At 37.0% G+C, this 20,893-nt stretch overlaps 6 protein-coding genes across 6 annotated transcripts; 4 read left to right on the top strand and 2 right to left on the bottom strand.

The window, feature by feature from the left end:
• Nucleotides 1-201: 201 nt before the first annotated feature.
• On the top strand, nucleotides 202-2,173 carry L201_007989 (uncharacterized protein; the record flags this gene model as incomplete). The annotated part of the gene is made up of 7 exons (XM_066223690.1): nucleotides 202-291; nucleotides 357-485; nucleotides 558-645; nucleotides 714-1,335; nucleotides 1,427-1,518; nucleotides 1,630-2,006; nucleotides 2,093-2,173. The coding sequence occupies 7 exons, from the start codon at nucleotides 202-204 to the stop codon at nucleotides 2,171-2,173; spliced, it is 1,479 nt and encodes a 492-aa protein (XP_066079787.1).
• Nucleotides 2,174-2,519: 346 nt separating this feature from the next.
• L201_007988 (uncharacterized protein) lies at nucleotides 2,520-4,777 on the bottom strand (the record flags this gene model as incomplete). The annotated part of the gene is made up of 8 exons (XM_066223689.1): nucleotides 2,520-2,814; nucleotides 2,898-3,268; nucleotides 3,332-3,856; nucleotides 3,919-4,026; nucleotides 4,085-4,193; nucleotides 4,262-4,474; nucleotides 4,526-4,575; nucleotides 4,637-4,777. The coding sequence occupies 8 exons, from the start codon at nucleotides 4,775-4,777 to the stop codon at nucleotides 2,520-2,522; spliced, it is 1,812 nt and encodes a 603-aa protein (XP_066079786.1).
• Nucleotides 4,778-5,124: 347 nt separating this feature from the next.
• On the top strand, nucleotides 5,125-10,725 carry L201_007987 (uncharacterized protein; the record flags this gene model as incomplete). The annotated part of the gene is made up of 15 exons (XM_066223688.1): nucleotides 5,125-5,358; nucleotides 5,447-5,555; nucleotides 5,617-6,195; nucleotides 6,261-6,553; nucleotides 6,608-6,838; nucleotides 6,907-7,101; nucleotides 7,159-7,511; nucleotides 7,568-8,459; nucleotides 8,513-8,574; nucleotides 8,632-8,761; nucleotides 8,822-8,890; nucleotides 8,963-9,913; nucleotides 10,022-10,175; nucleotides 10,237-10,453; nucleotides 10,560-10,725. The coding sequence occupies 15 exons, from the start codon at nucleotides 5,125-5,127 to the stop codon at nucleotides 10,723-10,725; spliced, it is 4,635 nt and encodes a 1,544-aa protein (XP_066079785.1).
• Nucleotides 10,726-11,140: 415 nt separating this feature from the next.
• Nucleotides 11,141-14,366, top strand: L201_007986 (uncharacterized protein; the record flags this gene model as incomplete). Its single annotated transcript, XM_066223687.1, has 7 exons — nucleotides 11,141-11,315; nucleotides 11,397-11,524; nucleotides 11,595-12,036; nucleotides 12,141-12,377; nucleotides 12,449-13,948; nucleotides 14,049-14,250; nucleotides 14,339-14,366. 7 exons carry the CDS (start codon nucleotides 11,141-11,143, stop codon nucleotides 14,364-14,366), a joined length of 2,712 nt encoding a protein of 903 aa, XP_066079784.1.
• Nucleotides 14,367-14,676: 310 nt separating this feature from the next.
• L201_007985 (uncharacterized protein) lies at nucleotides 14,677-17,906 on the bottom strand (the record flags this gene model as incomplete). Its single annotated transcript, XM_066223686.1, has 11 exons — nucleotides 14,677-14,865; nucleotides 14,966-15,791; nucleotides 15,859-16,064; nucleotides 16,130-16,162; nucleotides 16,229-16,307; nucleotides 16,365-16,475; nucleotides 16,537-16,802; nucleotides 16,883-17,001; nucleotides 17,073-17,283; nucleotides 17,356-17,537; nucleotides 17,642-17,906. The coding sequence occupies 11 exons, from the start codon at nucleotides 17,904-17,906 to the stop codon at nucleotides 14,677-14,679; spliced, it is 2,487 nt and encodes an 828-aa protein (XP_066079783.1).
• Nucleotides 17,907-18,454: 548 nt separating this feature from the next.
• Nucleotides 18,455-20,827, top strand: L201_007984 (asparagine-tRNA ligase; the record flags this gene model as incomplete). Its single annotated transcript, XM_066223685.1, has 7 exons — nucleotides 18,455-18,581; nucleotides 18,662-19,047; nucleotides 19,136-19,462; nucleotides 19,577-19,899; nucleotides 19,989-20,070; nucleotides 20,150-20,644; nucleotides 20,744-20,827. The coding sequence occupies 7 exons, from the start codon at nucleotides 18,455-18,457 to the stop codon at nucleotides 20,825-20,827; spliced, it is 1,824 nt and encodes a 607-aa protein (XP_066079782.1).
• Nucleotides 20,828-20,893: the final 66 nt, after the last annotated feature.

The raw sequence follows: 20,893 nt of genomic DNA, 5'->3' as shown, positions 1-20,893 counted from the left end.
GCTTGAAAAGAGGGAAAACCAATGTTGTAAACAAATCAGAACAGAACCATCATTACTTTTACTCTAATCCCCCAAGAAAACACCCAACTATATAGTGAAAAAAAAAAAAAACAGCAAAAACAGAGGAATTGTGCAATTTTTCCATTTGAGACTGCTTGAAAACACACCAAATTGAAGGCAAATCAAGGAACTTCCCCAAAGATGTCTTTACTAGCTTCTTCATTGGCTGGTGCGAATTACATGACATCAAATAATGAAGATAGAGAATCTGCTACAAATGGTGCTGCCGAGGTAAATTCAATAGTAGTTCAGTCTTATCATCCGTTGATACATGCTGACGAATTGAATCGGGGCAGTTCACAAGGAGGAAGAAATGGCCTGAAATATTGTTAAAAGAATTAGTTGGTGGTACGATATTTTGTCTAAAACCTGTTTTAACGAGGAAGACAAGTGATCAACAGACCAACACATCATGGAGCTGGAAAGTGAGTGATGATCACAGCATCATTCTATCATGGCTCAAGTCATTCAGTCTAATCTGTCTAACTTTGAAATAGATAATATATAGTTCACCTGCTGTAGGGGAAATGCTAGGACAAAAACCTGCTGACTTAGAAGGCAAAGATTTCCTTGAATACGTTTCCGGTAGGTGACTTTCAGAGTATCCTGATGAGGGTTCTGAAATAACTAACATACGGGATTTTCTATCGTAGCCGCTGATCACTCACAAATACAGACATTCTTCCATCACTTATTAACACCTTCATTACCACATCATGCATCATCTTCCACTACCATAACAACTTCATCAAGTAGTAATGCCGCTGCTGGTAATAATGGTGGATCATCATCATTATCTCCTTCATTAGGTGATTCACAGACCACCTATGTCAGAATGATATCACCTTTAAATTCATCAACTTACAATTCACCTGATTCTTCTTCAAATGATTCTACTTCCAACTCTAACTCAACTGGCTCTAACCCTAATAACCATAATAATGGAAATCCTTCTTCAACAACGAAAAAGAATGGAGGTATACCGATCATATGGGAATTAAGAGCGCATGCAAGTGGATTAGGCGATGATTTACCACCTATATCAGGAACAGAAAATTTTGGATTGACTTCACAGAACGGAACAGTAGTTCAACAGAACAATACAAATGAATCAAATGGTATGAAAGGTAAGGCAATTTGGGTAATGGGTAGAAGAGTGAATGAGCCGTCTTACGATTCAAATGGTAATAACAATGATAATAATTCTTCATCGAATGGTAATTCAAGTTCAAATGGAAATGGAAATGGTAATAGTGGTAACGGAAATCATCAAACGTGAGTTTGAGATTTTCACCGGAAAATCGATTGCTATTTCAGTTCAGATGATAGGATAGCTGATCCAGATTATGGAACTGGACATAAACAGACTGGACGCCTTCTTAGAGCTTAAATTGGAGAATGAAAGGCTTAGAGAGGAATTGAGAGAATTACAGTTGGATCTGGATGAGGATGTACCATGTAAGTAATCTATCCAATCCAAATCCTTGACCAAGCAAACAATTCATTCCTATTCGAGGATATGAAGTAAATCTCAACGACTGACATTTGATCTTGTATCAATCTACTCAGCACGAAAATCGTCTAACCCAAATACATCGCCAACCAAACAAACAGGATATGCGAAATCTTCCTCGCCATCATCATCAGCTTCATCACCATCGTCATCAAGATCATCTTCGCCTACAAGAAATATCGGTTCTTCAAATGCAAACTTAGCCCAGTCAACGAACGTAGTTAAACCCAAAGGTAAAACAGGTAGACCGCCAAAGGAAGGTGGATCGAATAAAGATAATAAAGAAAAGGAAAAGAAGAGAAAAAAATCAAATGCTAACATGAATGGTAAAGAAGGTGGTGGTGGCGAAGGTATGCACGTTTGTGTTACTTGTGGTAGGACTGATTCACCAGAATGGAGAAAAGGTCCGCTAGGTCCGAAAACTCTATGTAATGTAAATCTCTCACCCTTAATTCTCTCGTTGAAAAGTCATTCATCACTGCTCTACTGACACATCTGTTTTTTCATTTAACAAACTAGGCTTGTGGTCTTAGATGGGCTAAGAGAAATTCAAATCAACCCACGAGAAAAGACAGGAAACCGAGTGACATCAAGAAGTGACTGAACAATCGTATCAGGGATTAGGTAGATATTAGCTGCATCAAACTTGAAAGCAGAATTAGCTCAATGGGGATCATTCCTATCTCTCAGATCCTCAAGGGATCTTGAGTATCGGTTTGTCAGCTCGGTTAGCGAAAGGCGCATGGCCAGATCATTAGAGATGATACAATGTTGTCATACCATCTTGAAACATAGGCTATTATATATGTAAATATATGTACAAACGTACAAACAATTGATACGGAATATTGGTATTCAGATATGCAACCTGTAACTATACATCCTGATATTACCGAATTTCCTATTCTCAATCGATAAGCAAGGCATATCGGCCAAATCTATGAATTTAAGCCTTGATAGACCCCCTTGACCAATCAAATAAATTGGCATTATCTTTCCAACCTCTTTTCCTCTTGGAAATGAGTTTATTAAGCTCGTTACTCTCGTCAATCTCGTACTTGTTCGCCTGACCAACTTTCAAATCTTCAATATTTATACCTTCAACTTCCTTTAAATTGATTTGTGAATCAACTAGATTTTCTTCTAATTCTTCTCTGAATAATTCACCTCGAGCGATTGAAATTGATATTGAGGTATCATATGCTTCTCTGGTAATTTCATGCGAAGATGTTTTTAGTGCCCTATTGGGAGAGAATGGAAAATAAATATATAAGCTTCAGTCTGTCATTATAAAAACCATATCAGGCGTGTACTCAAGACTTACCCAGCTAAAGAACCTCCTACCCAGCTCATCAATCCAGGAGTCCATCTAGGACATTTACCACCTTTATTTCCTCCTTCTGAGCTTGATCCATCAAGTGGTGCAGGATCATTTATAATAGTTAATTTACTAGATAAACCATAAATCTCGTTATAAGGTTCTTTACTTTTCCTTCTCCATGATATAGTTTCCTCCTTCCTATTTTCCTTCGTACCCAAAGGGGAGTTCATCATTTGGTCTTGATCAAATGAGAGTTGTGGTAGCAGATGATGCAATAAAGAAACTCGAAGACGCGGTATAAATCCTGGTAAAGACGCTGTACCGCCCGTTATCAACAACGAGGAGATGAATGTTGGACGAAGATCGATTGGAAGCTATTCAAGTCGGAAATGTATACATCAGTTGGGATTCGAAGAAGTATTGTTTCAGCAACTTACTTTTGAGATGCAATCCAATATCAGCCTTGGAATAGATGGATTCTCAGATTCCTCATTTTCCGTGAAAAGAATTCCAACCACCCTTTCTCTGATCCAGCCAGGTATTATTGTTGTGGCTGAACCAAGACCCTGCTTTGTATTTACCCGGAATGCCATGTCTTTCGCGTTCGATAAACTTCCGTACCGCTTCTTCCATTCCTTAGCTATTCTAAATGATTCATTCCCTTCATCGGGTACTTCTGTTGACGGCTCATCGACATCCATTGCTTGGTCCGGAGTCCCTTTCTCAGAATACAAATTCCCAGCAAAGCATCCTTCTGTCAGTACTCTTTCGACCAATTCATCGGTTAAGAGATCTAAAGAGATGCCCTGCGTACGAGCTCGATCGTGTATGTTGCCTAATGATGAAGGCGGCTGAATATATATGGCGTGATGATGAAGTAATGTACGCAAATGCTGATGAAGCTTCCTTCCAGCTAAATGCGTCGATCTTGATAAATTATATAATGGACGAGAATGGTATACCTGAGTAATCCAATGTGTCAGCGTCTGCTCTCAGATCAAGCATGAAAGGAAATTGTTCTCACAGGTGTCACAGTAGTTTCCAACCATCCTACATCTACCACTAGACCCGTTATTCTGCCGCATGCTGCCAAAGCAAGCAGACTCGAAGGTGTAAACGATACACTGGGTACCTATGAATATTTCGTCAATTTCATGGCATTGTGAGTGTTCCAGCAGAGCAAGACATACCTGCATATTGTCGAATAAAGCTCTTGCTATATGTTCTTTCACGCTTATGGGTAGATATGTATTCTCCAATATTATTACTTTTCTAGCTTTCGAATCCGTCATCAGATGTCTATCAAGGGCACCATCAGCTAGCTGTTCTCACGCTTTCTCATATCGAACTTGAAGCAGCTGACATACTTTACGAAAGTCTCCCTTAACTTCTTTATCACTCTCACACCTATCAATCTATCTCCTTCTGATCTACCATTTACCCCTTTCATAAGCGAAGGATCAAGATCCCATGCTTCAGTTGCTTGGGTTTGTTCTGCATCATTGGGGTCTAAAGCGTAAAACACCGATCTCGGATCAGGTTCACCAGAGAATCCAACTTTCCATATTCGTGAGCCTGGACTGTAATGCATAGTCAGCTAAGCTCTATGGCGTGAGAGATTGCTAGCTTACTCAACAACTACTCTATCTTCAACCCCATATAATGAATGTCTTCTTGAACTCTACATCCATCTCCTATATTCAGCCTAATCCTTTAAATCGTTTTCTCCGATTCAAACTCACATAAGCCGGTGAAGCGCCTGCTGGTCTAGCTCTACTAGGTCCAGCGTCAGCTGAAGCAGCAAAAGCAGCTCTTTTCGTTGGCGTAGTTAAAGGTCCAGCAGAAGGTCCTGGGACAAGCCCACTGGTATTTGAGCTGCTCATCTTGACGGTCGAAGTATTCTACGTTGAACTGCGAGGACAGTAGGAGTTCTAAGAGGAATTTTATATTGACATTTGATTCTTGATATTCTAAGTTACTTGACGCGTTGACCTGGAAGATTGAACGAGATTACAATAACAAAATAATCTATTCCTAACCCCATTTAAGCACGTGTTACTGGTTGTGCCTGAAAGCAAACCAGAATTTTGAAAATCAGAATTATAGTGAGCAGGCCCACCAGCTCGACAGCGATATTTCGAATTTTTAGTTCATATATATACTTCAACGTTGATGTTTTCTTGTATTATCATTGAAACAAACCTAAAGGCTGAGAAACAAGTCGTTAGCCATGGCTATACAGAATAAGAAAAGGAATCAACCTGATGGTGAATCATCAAATATCAAAAAAGCCAAAACTGGTGAAAGTAGTTCAGCACCTAGACCTGCACCTTCATTCACTTCAGCTTTAAAAGATGAAGAAACTGATTTTCCTCGCGGTGGTGGATCAAGCTTAACTCCATTAGAACTTAAACAAACAAGAGCTGAAGGTAGAAGAGAAGCAGAAGAAGAAGCTAGAGCAGAGGTATGTTATGTCTTTTATCTATTTCGTTGAAATACGATTTATCGTTGATAGATAAGATAGTTGACTGATATGAAATTTGGCTATGTAGGCTGCTGCAAAAGGTAATCAAAGAAAGAAGCAAATGAGTGATAGGCAAATAAAAAGATTAAAGAAGAATGAAGTGAAGAAAAAGGAAAAGAATGATGAAGAAACTATTCGTAAGCAAAATTGTCTTTGTATCTTACAGAAAGTCTCACTGACTAAATATTGTGTTTATAGGAGTCGAAGTATTGAATTACAAACGACTTGTACCAGGTACACATGTTCTAGGAAGGGTACATACAGTATTACCATTACATCTGATCTTATCATTACCCAACAATCTATTAGCACATGTACCAATAACAGAAATATCCAATACTTTGACCAACTTATTAACAGCTGAAGAAGAAGCTATGGCAATAGATTCAGACAACGAAAACGATGAGAATGATGATGATGAAGAAGAGAAATCTGAAAGTGATAATTCGGCACCTGATTTATCAGAGTTATTTTTCCCCGGTCAATATTTCCCTGTAAAAGTAACAAATTTATATCCAACTGCAAGTCAATCTTTCATTTCACAATATCCAATTACAGAAACCACAAGATTAGCTGCAAGATTAGAAGTGACATTAATACCTGAAAAAGTTGGAAGTGAAATTTCTAAAAAAGATATTGAAAAAGGTTATTTCTTAGTTGGCGAAGTTAAATCAGAAGAAGATAAAGGTTATACAGTTGGTATTGGGTTAAATCCAGATGAAAGTTCCGGTGTAGAAGCTTGGATCAGTAAAGATGAAGTAGAAAAATATATTCCTTGTGAGTGAAATAAACCCCCAATTTTCGTCAATGTTAGTTCAACTGACGAACTTTATCCCTATAAGCCAAATCTCTCATTCCTGGTCAACTCCTTCCTGCTACTGTATCATCCCTTACTGCTGGTGGAAGAGTTGTTCAGTTATCTCTTGATCCCCTTGAACTTACTCGAAGTACAGTAAGCGAAGTATCCACCGTTGGCTCCTTGACACCTGGACATCTTATAACGGCTTTGATCACTGCTGTCGTACCTTCAGGATTAAATGTCAAGGTTTGCGGATTTTACGATGGTACGATTGATTTGGCTCATTTGCCACTAGGAGAAGACGATGTGGAAGATAAGTACAAGATTGGTAAAAAGGTGCGTTCAGCTTTTCAAAGGCTTGATGTATCTCAAGCTCATTTGATCAAATAGGTTCGAGCACGAATAATATACGATAATCAATCTACAACACCTGCTACCTTCGCTCTTTCCGCTTTACCTCACGTAGTCGGTTTAACAAGTCCTACCAAAGAAGGTGAACAAGCACCATTGGAACATGCTATACCAATCGGTAAATTATATCAAAGTGTCAAGGTTGTTCGAGTCATGCCTGATTGGGGTGTCATCTGTCGGACAAATGACGGTTTGGACGGGTTCTGTCATGTAAGTGATGCTTTCGATTTATCAATGGAAGCAATGTGATAGATTAACGCAATGACTTCCTTTTACAGATTAGTCATCTTTCTGATGAACGTGTAGCTGTCTTGTCGAATGGTACTGGTCAGTACAAAGCTGGCACACTTCACAGAGCTAGAGTTATTGGTCATTCTCCTTTGGACGGAGTTGTCTTGCTTTCTTTCGAACAAAAAGTTTTGGATCAGACGTTCATGCAAGTTGGAGAATTAAAGATTGGTCAGATACTCAAGGTGAGCTGAAGCTGCAGGGCCTATGTATGGTGTATAGCTGATCTTCTTTATGTATAGGGTACTGTGCATCGACTTGCTGAACGAATGCTTTTCATTTCGCTGTCCGGTTCAGTTGACGGTATTGTTTTCCCTAATCATTACGCCGATATCAAACTCAAACATCCAGAGAAACGATTCAAAGTAGGATCATCTGTCAAAGCTCGTGTATTCTCAATAGAACCAGCACGTAACAGAGTGGTATTGACTTTGAAGAAATCTTTGGTAGAATCAGCTGATGATATCCCGCAAGGATTCAGTGATGTTCAAGTTGGTCAAGTGACACCAGGTGTTATAGTCAAAATCATGGATAAAGGGTGTATTGTAGATTTGTTCGGAGGTATCAAGGCTTTCATGCCTTTATCTGAATCAAGGTAAGTTACTCCTTTTTTCGCGAATAAGGTTCTATTTATTAACCATTCCCATACAGTCAAACATTTATCAAAAACCTCAACGATCTATTCTACATCGGGAAATCAGTTAATGTACGAGTGCTTGATATTCAACCTGAAAATGAAAGAATTGTTGTATCAGCTAAACAAGCGGCACCAAATCCAGTCATATCAGCTGCAGAAAAATTACAAGTTGGTGATGGAGTTTCGGGAAGTGTTTCAGCTATACATGAAGAACAAGTTGTTGTCAAATTAGATGCATCTGGATTGACATCATTATTATCTTTAAGTAATTTATCAAATCAAAGACATATGGGTATAGATGAATTAAGATCAACATTAAAAGTTAATGATAAAATCGAAGATTTAGTTGTTGTGTCTAAAAATCCTGTATCAGGTTTAATTATCGTTAATATCAAAAAATCCAACACACCTTCAACAACTAGTACTAAAGCTAAAACAAAGAAAGAAAAGAAAGAAGAAGCTTCAGCTTCAGGAATTTCTAAAAATGTTAAAGCTATAGATGAAATCGAAGTAGGACAAGTTTTAGTTGGTAATATTATTGAACATACTGAAAGAGGTACAATGGTACAATTACCTAATAGATCAAGAGGTAGAATACATCCTTTAGATTCTGTTGACGATTTATCAAATTTGGTTGATGGACATTCACCATTTAAAGTTGATCAAGAATTAAAAGTATACGTTTTAGCCGTAAATAAACAAAAGAGAATCATAGATTTATCTTCAAGACCTTCTAGAATATCTCCAGGAGGAAATGTCGTTGATGAAGAATTAAGCGATGTAAAAGGTTTGAAAGAGGGTCAAAGTATTAGAGGTTTAGTTAAAAATGTTGCTAGTCATGGTGTTTTCGTTAGTCTCGGTAGAGATGTGACTGCAAGAGTTATGATCAAGGAACTATTCGATGAAGTAAGTCAGCTCCATACGTCATTCAAAAGCGTCCAAGCTGACATTCGATATAGTTTGTCAAGAACTGGGAATCAAGATTTGAGGTCAACCAACTCGTGACAGGTAAAATCATTAGGTATGTCAGACCTCATGACATGCTATAAATCAGACAGTCAGCTGACATCGTGTCTAGCGTTGATGAGAAGAGAAATTCTGTTGAGATGACATTCCGAAGGAATCCCGCTAAATCGGCCAAGAAGGTTGCTAAACTTGGTTTAAGTGATTTCGAAGAAGGTCAAAAGGTTGTTGCTGAAGTCAAGAAAGTGAGTTGCCGGTACCATACACGAGCGCATAGGTCTTGTTGACTGACGTAATGGACTCAGGTTGAAGCATATGGTATTTTCTTGAGAATCGAAGGTAGTGACGTATCTGGGTTATGTCACAAATCTGAGGTATGTTTTCAAATACTCCTTTCATAGTCTTAGATGGAAAGCGTAGATTGCTTACATCGGAAGTTCGTTTAGATCTCCGATAACAAAAAACAAGATGTTTCACAAGCCCTTAAAGCTTTCCGAGAAGGTGATCAAGTTAAAGCTAAGATTTTAAGTATTGACACCGAAAAGAAAAAGATCAACTTCGGTATCAAAGCTAGTTACTTCGGTGAAGAGTTTGGTGAACAAGCTGAAGATGAAGAAGAGGAGGAAGACGATGACGAAGAAGAGGATGATGATGAGATTCTTATCGGTGAAGAAGATGATGAAGAAAATGAGGATGTCATTATGATGAACAATGATGAGGAGGAGGATGAAGAAGAAGAAGAGGCAGAAGACGATGAGGAAGAGGAGGAAGGCGAGGATGACGAAGTTGAAGAGGAGGATGAAGATGAAGACGAAGTAGAGATCCCTATCGTATCTTCAACTACCAAGAAAGCCAATAAAAGTAATAATGCTGGATCTGGATTAGCTGTATCTAGTGGATTTGACTGGACAGGAGAAGGTGGCAATGCTGAAGCTTCTGATGATGAAGATTCTGAATCTGATGATGAAACCAAAGATCAATCAAATGAAGCTGTTATATCAAAATCAAAATCAAAGGGAAAAGGCAAATCAAAATTAGAAGATTTAACCTCAACAGCACCAGATAATGTTCGACCTGAATCGATTTCAGAATTTGAAAGAGCATTATTATCATCACCAAATTCATCTTATTTATGGATACAGTTCATGTCATTCCATTTACAATTACATGAAATTGAAAAAGCTAAAAAAATTGGAAAATTAGCTTTAGAAAAGATTAATTACCGTGAAGAAGAAGAAAAATTAAACATTTGGATGGCACTAATCAATATCGAATTGAACTTTAGTGGTAATAATGATAGTATAGATAAAATCTTTAAAGAAGCTTCGCAATATAATGATTCAAGGTCTGTCCATTTGAGATTCGTTGAAGCTTTACAAGCTTCTGGTAAAGATGATGTGAGTTGAATCATTCACTTTCCTTCACTATCTCCTCGTTTACAGATGTATTTGTACCCTGGTTCTGAAAGAAGGTATGCTGATGCATGAACTCTATACATACAACAGCTCGTAGAAGATGTATTCAAAAAGATAGTCAAGAAATTCTCTGCTTATCCAGATTCTTGGACTAGATTTGCTGAATATTATCTTAAGAAAGGAGATGTTGAATCTGCTAGATCGATTTTACCTAGGGCTATAAAATCTCTGGATAAATCTAAGCGTAAGTTTTCGTTGGAACCTATCATCAATTATACAAGTCAAGTTAATTACTTTTACTGTAGACGTCGAAACAATTGAGAAAATGTCCTTATTAGAATTCAAATATGGTGATCATGAAAGAGGGAAAACATTATTTGAAGGATTAGTTGATCGATTCCCAAAAAGATTGAATTTATGGGGTGTTTATATTGATCAATTAGCTAAAATCAATGATATTCAAGGTGTAAGAGGTTTAGTTGATAGAGCTTTAAATCAAAAATTAACAAGTAAAAAAGCAAAGTGAGTTACACCTTATCTTTCTATAGATTGATCCGATCATCAATTTATCTTGTATAACTTTGAAATCACTGACTAACAATCGAAATTGCTTTTTTTGGTGAAATAGATTCTTATTCAAAAAGTTATTAACAATTGAACAAAGAATAGGTGATGAAAAAGGTCAAGAAAAAGCTAAAGAAAGAGCTAAAGCTTGGGTTATGGCAAATGCCAAACCTGAATCTGATATTGAAGAAGACGAAGAGGAAGAAGAAAGTGAAGAAGATGAAGAGTAAATATTCGGGTTGTAAATTCGTTCTCTGTTTTTCAGTTTTTCAGTTTTGATATTTTTATCATTAATCATTTCGCATATTTCTTTCCAAATTTCCTATCTAATGCATTGTTCTGCTCTAACTTATTTGTTAGATGATCAAAAAGATTGTGTGACTTTCTCTAATCGTTTTTAAGGAATAGGATCGCTCGTATAATGTCGCGCTCACTTGTTGCAATTGATTAATTGATTTTGTCGCCGAAGTTTCCGGAGTCCCCACAATATTTGCTTCGCGTTTCATTCGCAATATTGACATTGCTTAAATACTCTCTTTTGCAGTATTGATATGTTCAATCCACCAACTTATCAACAATAGGATCGTATCTAGGCTCCTGATCGTGGTCAGCTGTTATCTAGAGCGTTGGTAGAAGCTTTACACAATGCCCTCACCAAATCCGTCAGCTTACTATGAAACGTTATTTCATTCATCTTCTCTCAACTTGATTATACCGGAAATATCTTCTTTACCTGATGAACCTACCAATAATGGAGAAGATTTGTCTAGCTGGTGGGAAGGTATAGAAAGTTCCAACGTTAGAGATACAGCTTTCTTCGGTATGTCCAAGTCTCCTTGACGTTGCTTTCCGACTGATTGATGATGAGAAATTTAACCTGATGATATATGTCTTTCGCCAGATGAGAAGCTGTTTTATTTCCTGTCGATACATCTACCTGAAGAAGTACTGCAGGGTCTACCTGGAACACCAGCTTTGGATGCTAAAGAGCCAACGTCAGAACTATTGAGATTCTTAGGCAGATTACAGGTGAGACTCCTTTACTTGTTCCATATCATGTATACCGATTAAGCTAATCAGTCATCTATGAAATAAATAGTTGACGATGACAGCATCATTTATACCATCTTTGCCGCCTTCCTCATTTAACAGATCAAATCAAACTTCAAACTCAACTTCAACACCTACAGCGACATTACCGATATCAAATTCAGCATCAACTTTGGCACCACCTGTACCTCCACATACACCAATAATACCAAACAAGGCTGGAGGAGATGATGGAGGAGAATCAATTGATTTCTCAAATCCACCTATAACACCAAATCCTTTTCCTAAGATGGATCAAGGTGAAGAACAATATGCTAATATTGAAGGTGTGGTAGTTTGGGAAGGTAATGTTGAAGAGGTTTCTGGTCCATGGGAAGAAGATGATAAATCAAGTCTGTTACATTCTAAATTGAAAAATCCAGGAATAGGTAGAAAGATTATAAGGTCTAAAGACGGTTGGAATATCATCTGGAGAGGTGAAGTGCCTATCGGTAAGTTTCTAGCTGGGAAAGATGTCAATTCGCAACCTCAATTGTTGGACGTCTTGAAGAACATAGTCACGAGCGCGAATAACTAATCTCCATAACTGGTTCAGCGTACGTTAGGACACAAATCCAGAATCCTCTCTTGGCGTTAACAGCTTCAGTAACACTTCGTGATCAAACGCATACAAAGACACATCGACGTAATGCTCAAAGCATAGATACGACTTCTATACGTAGTGGAACCACCATAAGGACAGATGGGACTGAATATGAGAACAACGATGAAAATGATGATGATGATTATGCTGGAATGGAACAGATAGATTTGCTTGGTGGATTAGCGGGAGGTGAGTCTCTTTTGATTCTCAAAATCTCAGATATTCTTGATAAGCGTTTGAGCTGAACTTGATCTTACTAGGTGAAGATATGATGCCCCCAACACGCTTAGCGCCTTCCTTACGCCAGGATCTATCTATGCCATCAGAGTCGACAATAACTTCTCCATTGCCCTTATCAGCCATCACACCCGTAGCTGCCTCAACTATTATAACACCATCAACGGCATCCTCTTCATCACTCGGCGAACCAAGTAGAGAAAGAGGTAAACCACCTACAACCATTCAACCTATAATATCAACAACTTTACGTAAATCATACAGACGTATTTTATCTTTAGCACCTGGACTAAGAGTTAGAATGAGGACTTTATTTCTACCTCAATTATTGACTGAAAATGCTGTTCAAGAAGAAGAGGAAAATGAGAAATGTATAATATTATGTGTTGAAATTGAAAATTCACCTGAAATATCTTTGGAAAATGGTTTTGAAGTGATAAAAGTGAATATTGAAATTGGTGGTAAAGGTGGTAAAGCAAAAACTGAATTGATCCCTCAAAGTCCATCGCAATCAAATGAAAAGGAAAATCAAGGTCAAAATAATGAAGTAATATCATTTCCATTAAGATTAGGTAGTATAGAACAATATAACTTGTTATATAAAGTTACAATTGCATCGTCAATAGATAATAATACATCAAGAGAAAATAATATAAATGGTTTGGAAGAAATTGTGAATAGATCTTTAGGTAGAAATGATGAAATTAGACCTGTCTCAATTATTGTTATTGGGAAACCTTATAGTTTGCAATCAACATCATCTAAATCCAATGAAAATAAACAGGAATATAAATATCAGACCAAAGAATTTCATTCAAGATGGAATTGTTCATTAGATTTAACACCATTTTATAATTCAGATCAATTTAATAATAATCCTAATCATAATAGATTACCTAAACCTTCTTTCAATAACCACAATAGTAACAATAACAATATCAATAACAGAAATTCGAAATCAAATTCTTTGATAGCATCTAATCAAATTCAAAATAATTCTATTGCAGGCGATAAAAGATATTCTTTAGCACATTTATTATCTGTTGAAAGAGAAAAAGAATTACATCAACTCAATCAACAACAACAAAATAGAAAACCTTTAATGCCAAGTCAAATGATAAATGGTAATCAACAGAATCAAAGGGTAACTTCTTTAACCAGTCAAAGACAAAATCAACAACAACAACAAAGTAATCAAAAAGAACAAAATGGTTTACTAGTTTCCATTAAACTTTTACCTTCTTATTCGTCCAATAATAATTCGTCAAATATCGCCAATAATGATGACAGACTATCGAATAAACTTGGTAAATCAACTATACAACCATTAGAAACTTTTTCATTAGAAATTTTCGTTCATAATAAATCTGATGACGTTAAGAGATTCAGATTAAATATACCTCCTAGACAGAATTCTAATGATGACTCGGTGAATGTAGAACATAGGATGAAAGAAATATGGGATAAAAGGAGGAAAAAACGTAATGATGATGGTGAACCTGATTGGGGAGTTGACGATATCGGTAAGTCGGAAACATCCAATATTTGATATCATCATAATCATTCACAAAAATCAATCTACTCCGTTTCTGTGCTAATTGCTATCAAATTGTCTTTTGAAAGTCTTGAAACAATCCCTTGCAAATTATTCATCAACTTCACCATCAATAATACCATTAGAAAATGATATTAGATGTGGACCATTATTACCTTTTACTTCACTTTCAACAAGAATTAGATTTTTAGCTTTGAGGAAAGGTACTTTTAAAATTATTGATCAATTGAGATTGATATCTAACGATAATGATTTTGAGTTTACGATAAGGTAAAGTGGCTTTTCTTCATCTTTTGCTTTTTCAGAAAATTGATAGATCCTTCAGCTGATATATGTACTCTTTTTTGCAATTCTGTAGTCCTGTTCTGGATATTGTTATTGGTTAAACGATCATTGATCGGAATATCATATGACATATACATGTATGATAATATTGGAAATTGCGATACTTACTTATGATGTATGATGCACTTATAGACATGCGTGTGAGTGCCCATTATGCTATAACTGTCACGCTGTTACGCTGGGTCATGAACGATGGGGCTACATTCGTTGAATGAAAAGAGAAATTCATTACATAAATGACTTCGATGATATATAATTTCAAGTAAATATCATCTATTATGAAAGCTACATCTACATTATGTTGGTCTGACCATTTATTCTGTCCGAATTTATTCGAAAATAATCGGCATTTTATCGCCCTATAACATCGTTTTCAGGTATAGTTTCAGGCTCATTTGAGATACCCTGTTTTTGAGTATTGACTGGATTCGTTGTACCGGCTGACAATGAAGCTCTACGAACTTGTTCTTGTTTGATTTCCTGCTCAACGTTTTCTTTGATTTCTCCTAAATTATCTCCACCTGCGTGTTCTTTATCGGCCTGTCATAGTGATTTAATAAAAAGGGCAATATTAGCGATGAACAATTAAAAAAACAGTTCAGTAAATGAGATTGAAGGAATTGGAATTTGCCAAATTTACCTTTGCACCCATTTTCATCCACATACCAACTACACCAGATTGTTTACCTGTAGGTTCATCAACAGATTTACCAATTTGTCTTGCTAAATCTAAATCATATATACCTGCTAAACTACATAAAGGTGGATTATCTTCTAAAGGATTTAAATTTCTTGTTAAATATCCATGTTTTTTAGCTTTTTGTCTATCTTTTAATTTCAATTCTCTCCATTTATTTAATGAAGAAGAATATTTTGAATCAAATTCTTTACGTTTTAATAACCATTTTTGAATTGCACCTGAACCGTGAATTTGTCCAATATATTCTTTTAGATTTGGATTTAATGATGGAATTTCATTTATAGGTTCAAATTCTCTTATTTTACCATGTGTAGATACCCTTTCAGAAACTATATTACTCCCTTGAGAAAATAATGGTTCTGTTCCTGATACTGTGACTATACCTTTAATAATACCTTTCTTATCTCCATTAGGTATATTGTTATTATCTTGATCTGGAGTTTCATCATTATTAGCAAATGTAGAAGTCGATTCGTCCGAATCTGATGATGCTTCAGATTCTAAATCACCCAAATCCAACTCTTCTCTATTAGCTGCTGAAGCTGCTGTAGATCCTATGATAGGTTGTGTCAAATCTATAGTTGATGTAGCTCTACTGCCAGTGACAGATGTACTGCCACTTGCTGGAACTGAGGTATTTGGTGTAGAACCATTATTGTTGATACTATTCTGACGAGAACCGTGTTTCAATGATTGATGTGATCTCTCATGGTGTAGTTTACGCTCGACAGCTTTTTGTGCAGCCGTGAAAGCCCAAATATTGAAGCTGTTTCCCCAAATCAGCTTTTCAACAAATACACTACCATATTTATTCTGAAACCAACCATACTCACTTAGCGCACGCTCTGTACATGTATTTCGAACTTCTTGTCCAACTCAGAGTCGGAACAACATGGCAACATCCTTCATATATCTGTAAATGTACTTTGGTGGGCTTGTACTTGTTGACCAACCTCGCTTGATCAGGATACTGCGATAAAGTCGTCGAACTCGGTGGATAGGTCGTGGGCGAAGCAGCTTTATGAGCTATATACATAATCTAAATTTGCGGAATATCTAGTCAGCTATTGGATCAGATAGTGAATGATATGAAAGGAGAGTCACCTCATCACGAAGGAGTTCTCCTCCGCCGCCGACCTAAGCAGAGTTGTCAAATTCAGCTTGTGTCTCTTAACTATTGATAAGGACAGTTGGGCGACTCACAATTAGTAAAGGACAAAGACCTCCTAGAGAACCCATATTCACAGGAGATACCAGTGGATGGGTTAAGAGATTGTTAGAACTAAAAAGGTATCTTCATTAGATTCATAAATATGTTTTATAGATTAGATCAACTCACCAGTACATCTGTATCTGTTCATCAAAATGCTGTTCGGTTCCATCGGGCATTGTAACAGTAACACCATCTCCTGTAAGAGGCGGCCAAGCACAACTTGGTTTATAGTGGAACCTGCATATGTGACCTGGTTTCAGCTCCCTGATTCAAATCACCGCAAGTCTGAGCTACTCACCCGGTGTTGGGTATAAAATCTCCACTATCATCTCCGCCTATACTAGGCATACTATGTGTCAAATCTACCCAGGGCGAAACTAAACTTGCTCCTGCTGGCATTGGTAAACCCATCTCTCTAATCAAGACCAGGAGTGAGATGACCATTCCTGCACCTGCACTATCACCCATGAATATTATATTTGTTGGTAAGATTGGTGTATGCGCTTCCGGTGGTGGATCTATAAGATAAAGATAAGATGCTAAAGCATCGAGGAGTGCGCATGGCTACAAGGAAACGGTCAGTAAAGTTGCTTGACGGACTGGAGACTACTCGGGACTATTTATGGATGATGATGCCTACTCACGAAAGGATATTGAGGCGATAGTCTATAAGCTGGCGAGAACGCTCTAGCACCAGCTTTTCTAGCATGTCTTTGAATCTGATATCTATGTGTTTCCAATGAAGAGAAAAAGAAAGCTCCCCCTATTTTAGTAGTGGTAAGCTATCTTGGATCTAAGCTTATAAAAATAAGAGTGACCAGTAATAATACATACCGTGGATATACAATATTACCCTGTCATCCAATACATCTGCACCTGAATTATCCTTCACACTATCGCTCCCCGTTGTAGCTGATCTTTTAGGTAAATATCTCCAATAATCTGTACCTGAGGGAGTTTGTGTCAAAGGTGGCTCCGTAGCTTGCTGAGAGGTGGAAGCCTTTTGAGCAGCAGTAGTCGTTCGTTTAAGATAATCTTTTTGCATCTGTTCATTTCTCATTAGCTCGTATTGCCCTAACGAGTTTTGATTGAGACTGTAAAGCAGACTTCAATTTACCTCTATCCATTCACCCTCCAACGTCCTTCCTCTGACCTTCCACCAATTGGCTCCTCCTATCAGCTTCAATCCATCACCTTGTTCACCTTCCGGACCATATGTAGACAGATGTTTAGCCAGTATATCTTCTGCAGCTCGAATATTCGTTTCTGGAATTGTAACGGTTTCTCGCCGTACCCAATCTAAACGTATTCAGAATATTAGCTCCTTTCATATCTATATATCTTCACACTTCAGCAATTAGTGATTATAAAAGATAAGGTATACCAGACACTTTGATACTCACGCGGAGTGGGAACCCACATAGCAGTAAAGCTTTGTACTTCTTCAACACCATGATGACTTGAGAATTCCAAAAACTTCCTTATCACTTTCAATCCTTCTTCGTAGCTCAATTGGTCTTCCGGTCCACCACCTGGTCCTCCATCTTTCAAAGATTTCTTGGATTGTGATTTACGTTTACTCCTAGCCAATAAATGCGAGAAAAAGGTTGATATCACTGTGGGCGTTGTCGCTATTGCAACTGAGGGTGTACCAAATCCGTGTGTCATTGTATGTTGCTCTCTTCGTGGTCACTACCTTCTGAGAACCCTATTACTTAAGTAAGTGAAAGAGACACACCAAAGTAAGTTGTAAATACTGTTCTAACGTTCACGTTCTATAGAAATGTTGTCAAGATGGCTTTACGGTTATAACATATTTATCATTCAATAGAGCTAATCTAATGTTTTCACTTGACCCTCTACGATGAGGTTAGTTACCCGATCCGATTACAGTTTAATATCGGGGACCCCACTAAACACTGCCAAGCATAATAAGCGATAGACAAACAGTCTGACGTGGCAATATTCTTTAAAGAGGATTCCTTATCTTTGTAAACGTTATCACTCATCTCAGTTTGATACGCTCGGTTTCTGCTCGCGTTTACAGTTTACATACCGACAACAACACTACTTGCATTCGACTTTTTCCAGAAATTCGACTCAATTCCTCCTTTATCGCTACAAGGTATACTTCAGAAGCATAAAAGGCAGGACAAAAGCCTTCTCCTTTGGCTACCCTCTCTCCCACATACTTCGTATTCTACTCATACCTCGCCATGGCTGAAAACGCTCAACCAACAATCGCTGAACAAGCTCAAGATGTAGCTTCAAAGCTTGCTACTTCCGTTGCTGATACACTTAACTTTGGTGAAAAAGCACCAAAAGAAGATGTCGATAGGTCTGGTAAGTTATCTGAACGATCCTTTATCTGGCTTAGAGCTGTATAGCTGATGTTTGTCATTTGTTATACAATGTTTCATTAGGATTACCAATTTTATATATTGATGAAAAAGCAGGATCTGATGAAACAGGATCTGGAGCTGAATTATCACCTTTTTCTACACCTTTAAAAGCATATCAATCTATAAAACCAACAATTGAAAATGATTCAAATCCAACACAAAATGTAATTTTAATGATTAGAAAATCTGATTCAGTTGAAAGAAATGAATGGATTGAATTATCTACATCAGGTAAAAAAAAATTAGTTAAAAATATTTCAGGTTGGAGAAAATCTCAAGCTAAATTACTTGCAGAAGGTGAAAAATTACAAAAAGATAAATTGGAAAAAGATGAAAAAGAAAGAAAAAGAAGAGAAGAAGCTAAAAATATTATTTTAGTTGATGATGAATCAAAAGAATCTAAAAAAGTTAGTGGTACAATCATCATCTCACAAATTGATGCAAAAGCTATATATATATAATGATGTAGCTGATAAAACCTTATTTCGATTACAGACTAAAATTTACGCTGTACCAGAATTAGTTGGTTCAAGGGTTAGAATTCAAGGTTGGGTTCACCGATTTAGACCACAAAAAACTAATTATTTCTTAGTTGTTAGAGATGGTACAGCAATGTTACAATGTATTTTAACTGGTGATTGTATAAAAACTTTAGATGCTTTAGATTTAACAACAGAAAGTACAGTTGAATTGGTTGGTACTATCGAAAAAGTTAAACAAGGTCAAACTGCACCAGGTGGTGTTGAGTTATTAGTTGATTATTGGAAAATTTTAGGTAAAGCTCCAGGTGGTTCAGATGCTTTCGAAGGTAGATTACAACAAGTCAGTGACACGTTTCTTTGAGAATCAATCAGCCACATGACCTCTATATCATTGAAATTGATGTTGGTAAAGCTAAGCTGACGGAAAATTATTCTCGTTTATTCAATCTGCTAGGACACTGACGCATCAATTAGAGCCGATTTAAGACATTTAGAATTACGTGGTGAAACTGCTACATCAGTTATGAGGGTTAGAGCTTTATTATTAAGAGCATTTAGAGATGCTTTCCATAAAAGAAGAATCACTGAAGTTACACCACCATGTATGGTTCAAACTTCTGTTGAAGGTGGTTCAACTTTATTTGAATTTGATTATTACGGTGCACCAGCATATTTAACTCAATCTTCACAATTATATTTAGAAACTGTTTTACCTTCTTTAGGTGATGTTTATTGTATTCAAGAATCTTTTAGAGCTGAAAAATCTTTAACAAGAAGGTGAGTTAAGATTCAGTATTTCTATACGATTTCAACCGGAAAATCCATTAAAAATTGATGTTCTAACGGGTTTTCCTGCTACGATATAGACATTTATCTGAATACACTCATTTGGAAGCTGAATTAGTATTTATCAAATTCAAAGATCTTTTGGATCACCTTGAAGATATGGTAAGTCAGGCTAATTCAGTTTGATCGCTCTATCCACAGCGTCAACACTCGGAAACGCGTGCTGATAGTTTGTATGTAGATCTGTGATGTTGTCGAAATACTATTGAACGATCCAGTATCGTCAGAAATTATTAAAACACTTAACCCAGATTTCCAACCACCTTCAAGACCATTTATGAGAATGGATTACAGGGACGCTATAACATACCTTAATGAAAATGGTATAACAAAAGAAGATGGATCTGAACATGTTGTTGGAGATGATATCGCTGAAGCAGCAGAAAGAAAAATGACTGATCAAATTAATCGACCAATAATGTTAATTCATTTCCCTAAACTCCTCAAAGCATTCTATATGCAACCTTTAGAATCTGCACCTGATTTTACTGAATCTGTAGATGTCTTATTACCAAATGTTGGTGAAGTTGTTGGTGGTTCAATGAGAATAACAGATTATGATACTCTTATGGCAGCTTACAAGAGAGAAGGCATTCCTTCAGATCCATACTATTGGTTCACTGATCAGAGAAAATATGGTACAACTGAACATGGTGGTTATGGTTTAGGTGTCGAAGTGAGTTGGGTTTTTTTGGCAACTAGCCATTATAATTTGACGTTGTTCCACCTTGCCAAGTAAAATGGAAAAGCTGATATCGTTTCCTGTTACCTTTAGCGATTCCTTGCCTGGTTACTCAACAGATGGACCGTAAGAGAATGTTCACTCTATCCAAGATGGATGGGTAGAGCTACTCCTTAATCTCGATTATCGTCGTGAAAAACGGGATACAACCGAATAGATTAATACGATTTAGATAGATGTGAA

This window comes from Kwoniella dendrophila, chromosome 11 (genome assembly GCF_036810415.1).
Source record: "Kwoniella dendrophila CBS 6074 chromosome 11, complete sequence".
Classification (NCBI taxonomy): domain Eukaryota; kingdom Fungi; phylum Basidiomycota; class Tremellomycetes; order Tremellales; family Cryptococcaceae; genus Kwoniella; species Kwoniella dendrophila.
The sequence above is the reverse complement of the archived record's forward strand: the minus strand, read 5'-3'. Positions and strand labels throughout refer to the sequence as shown.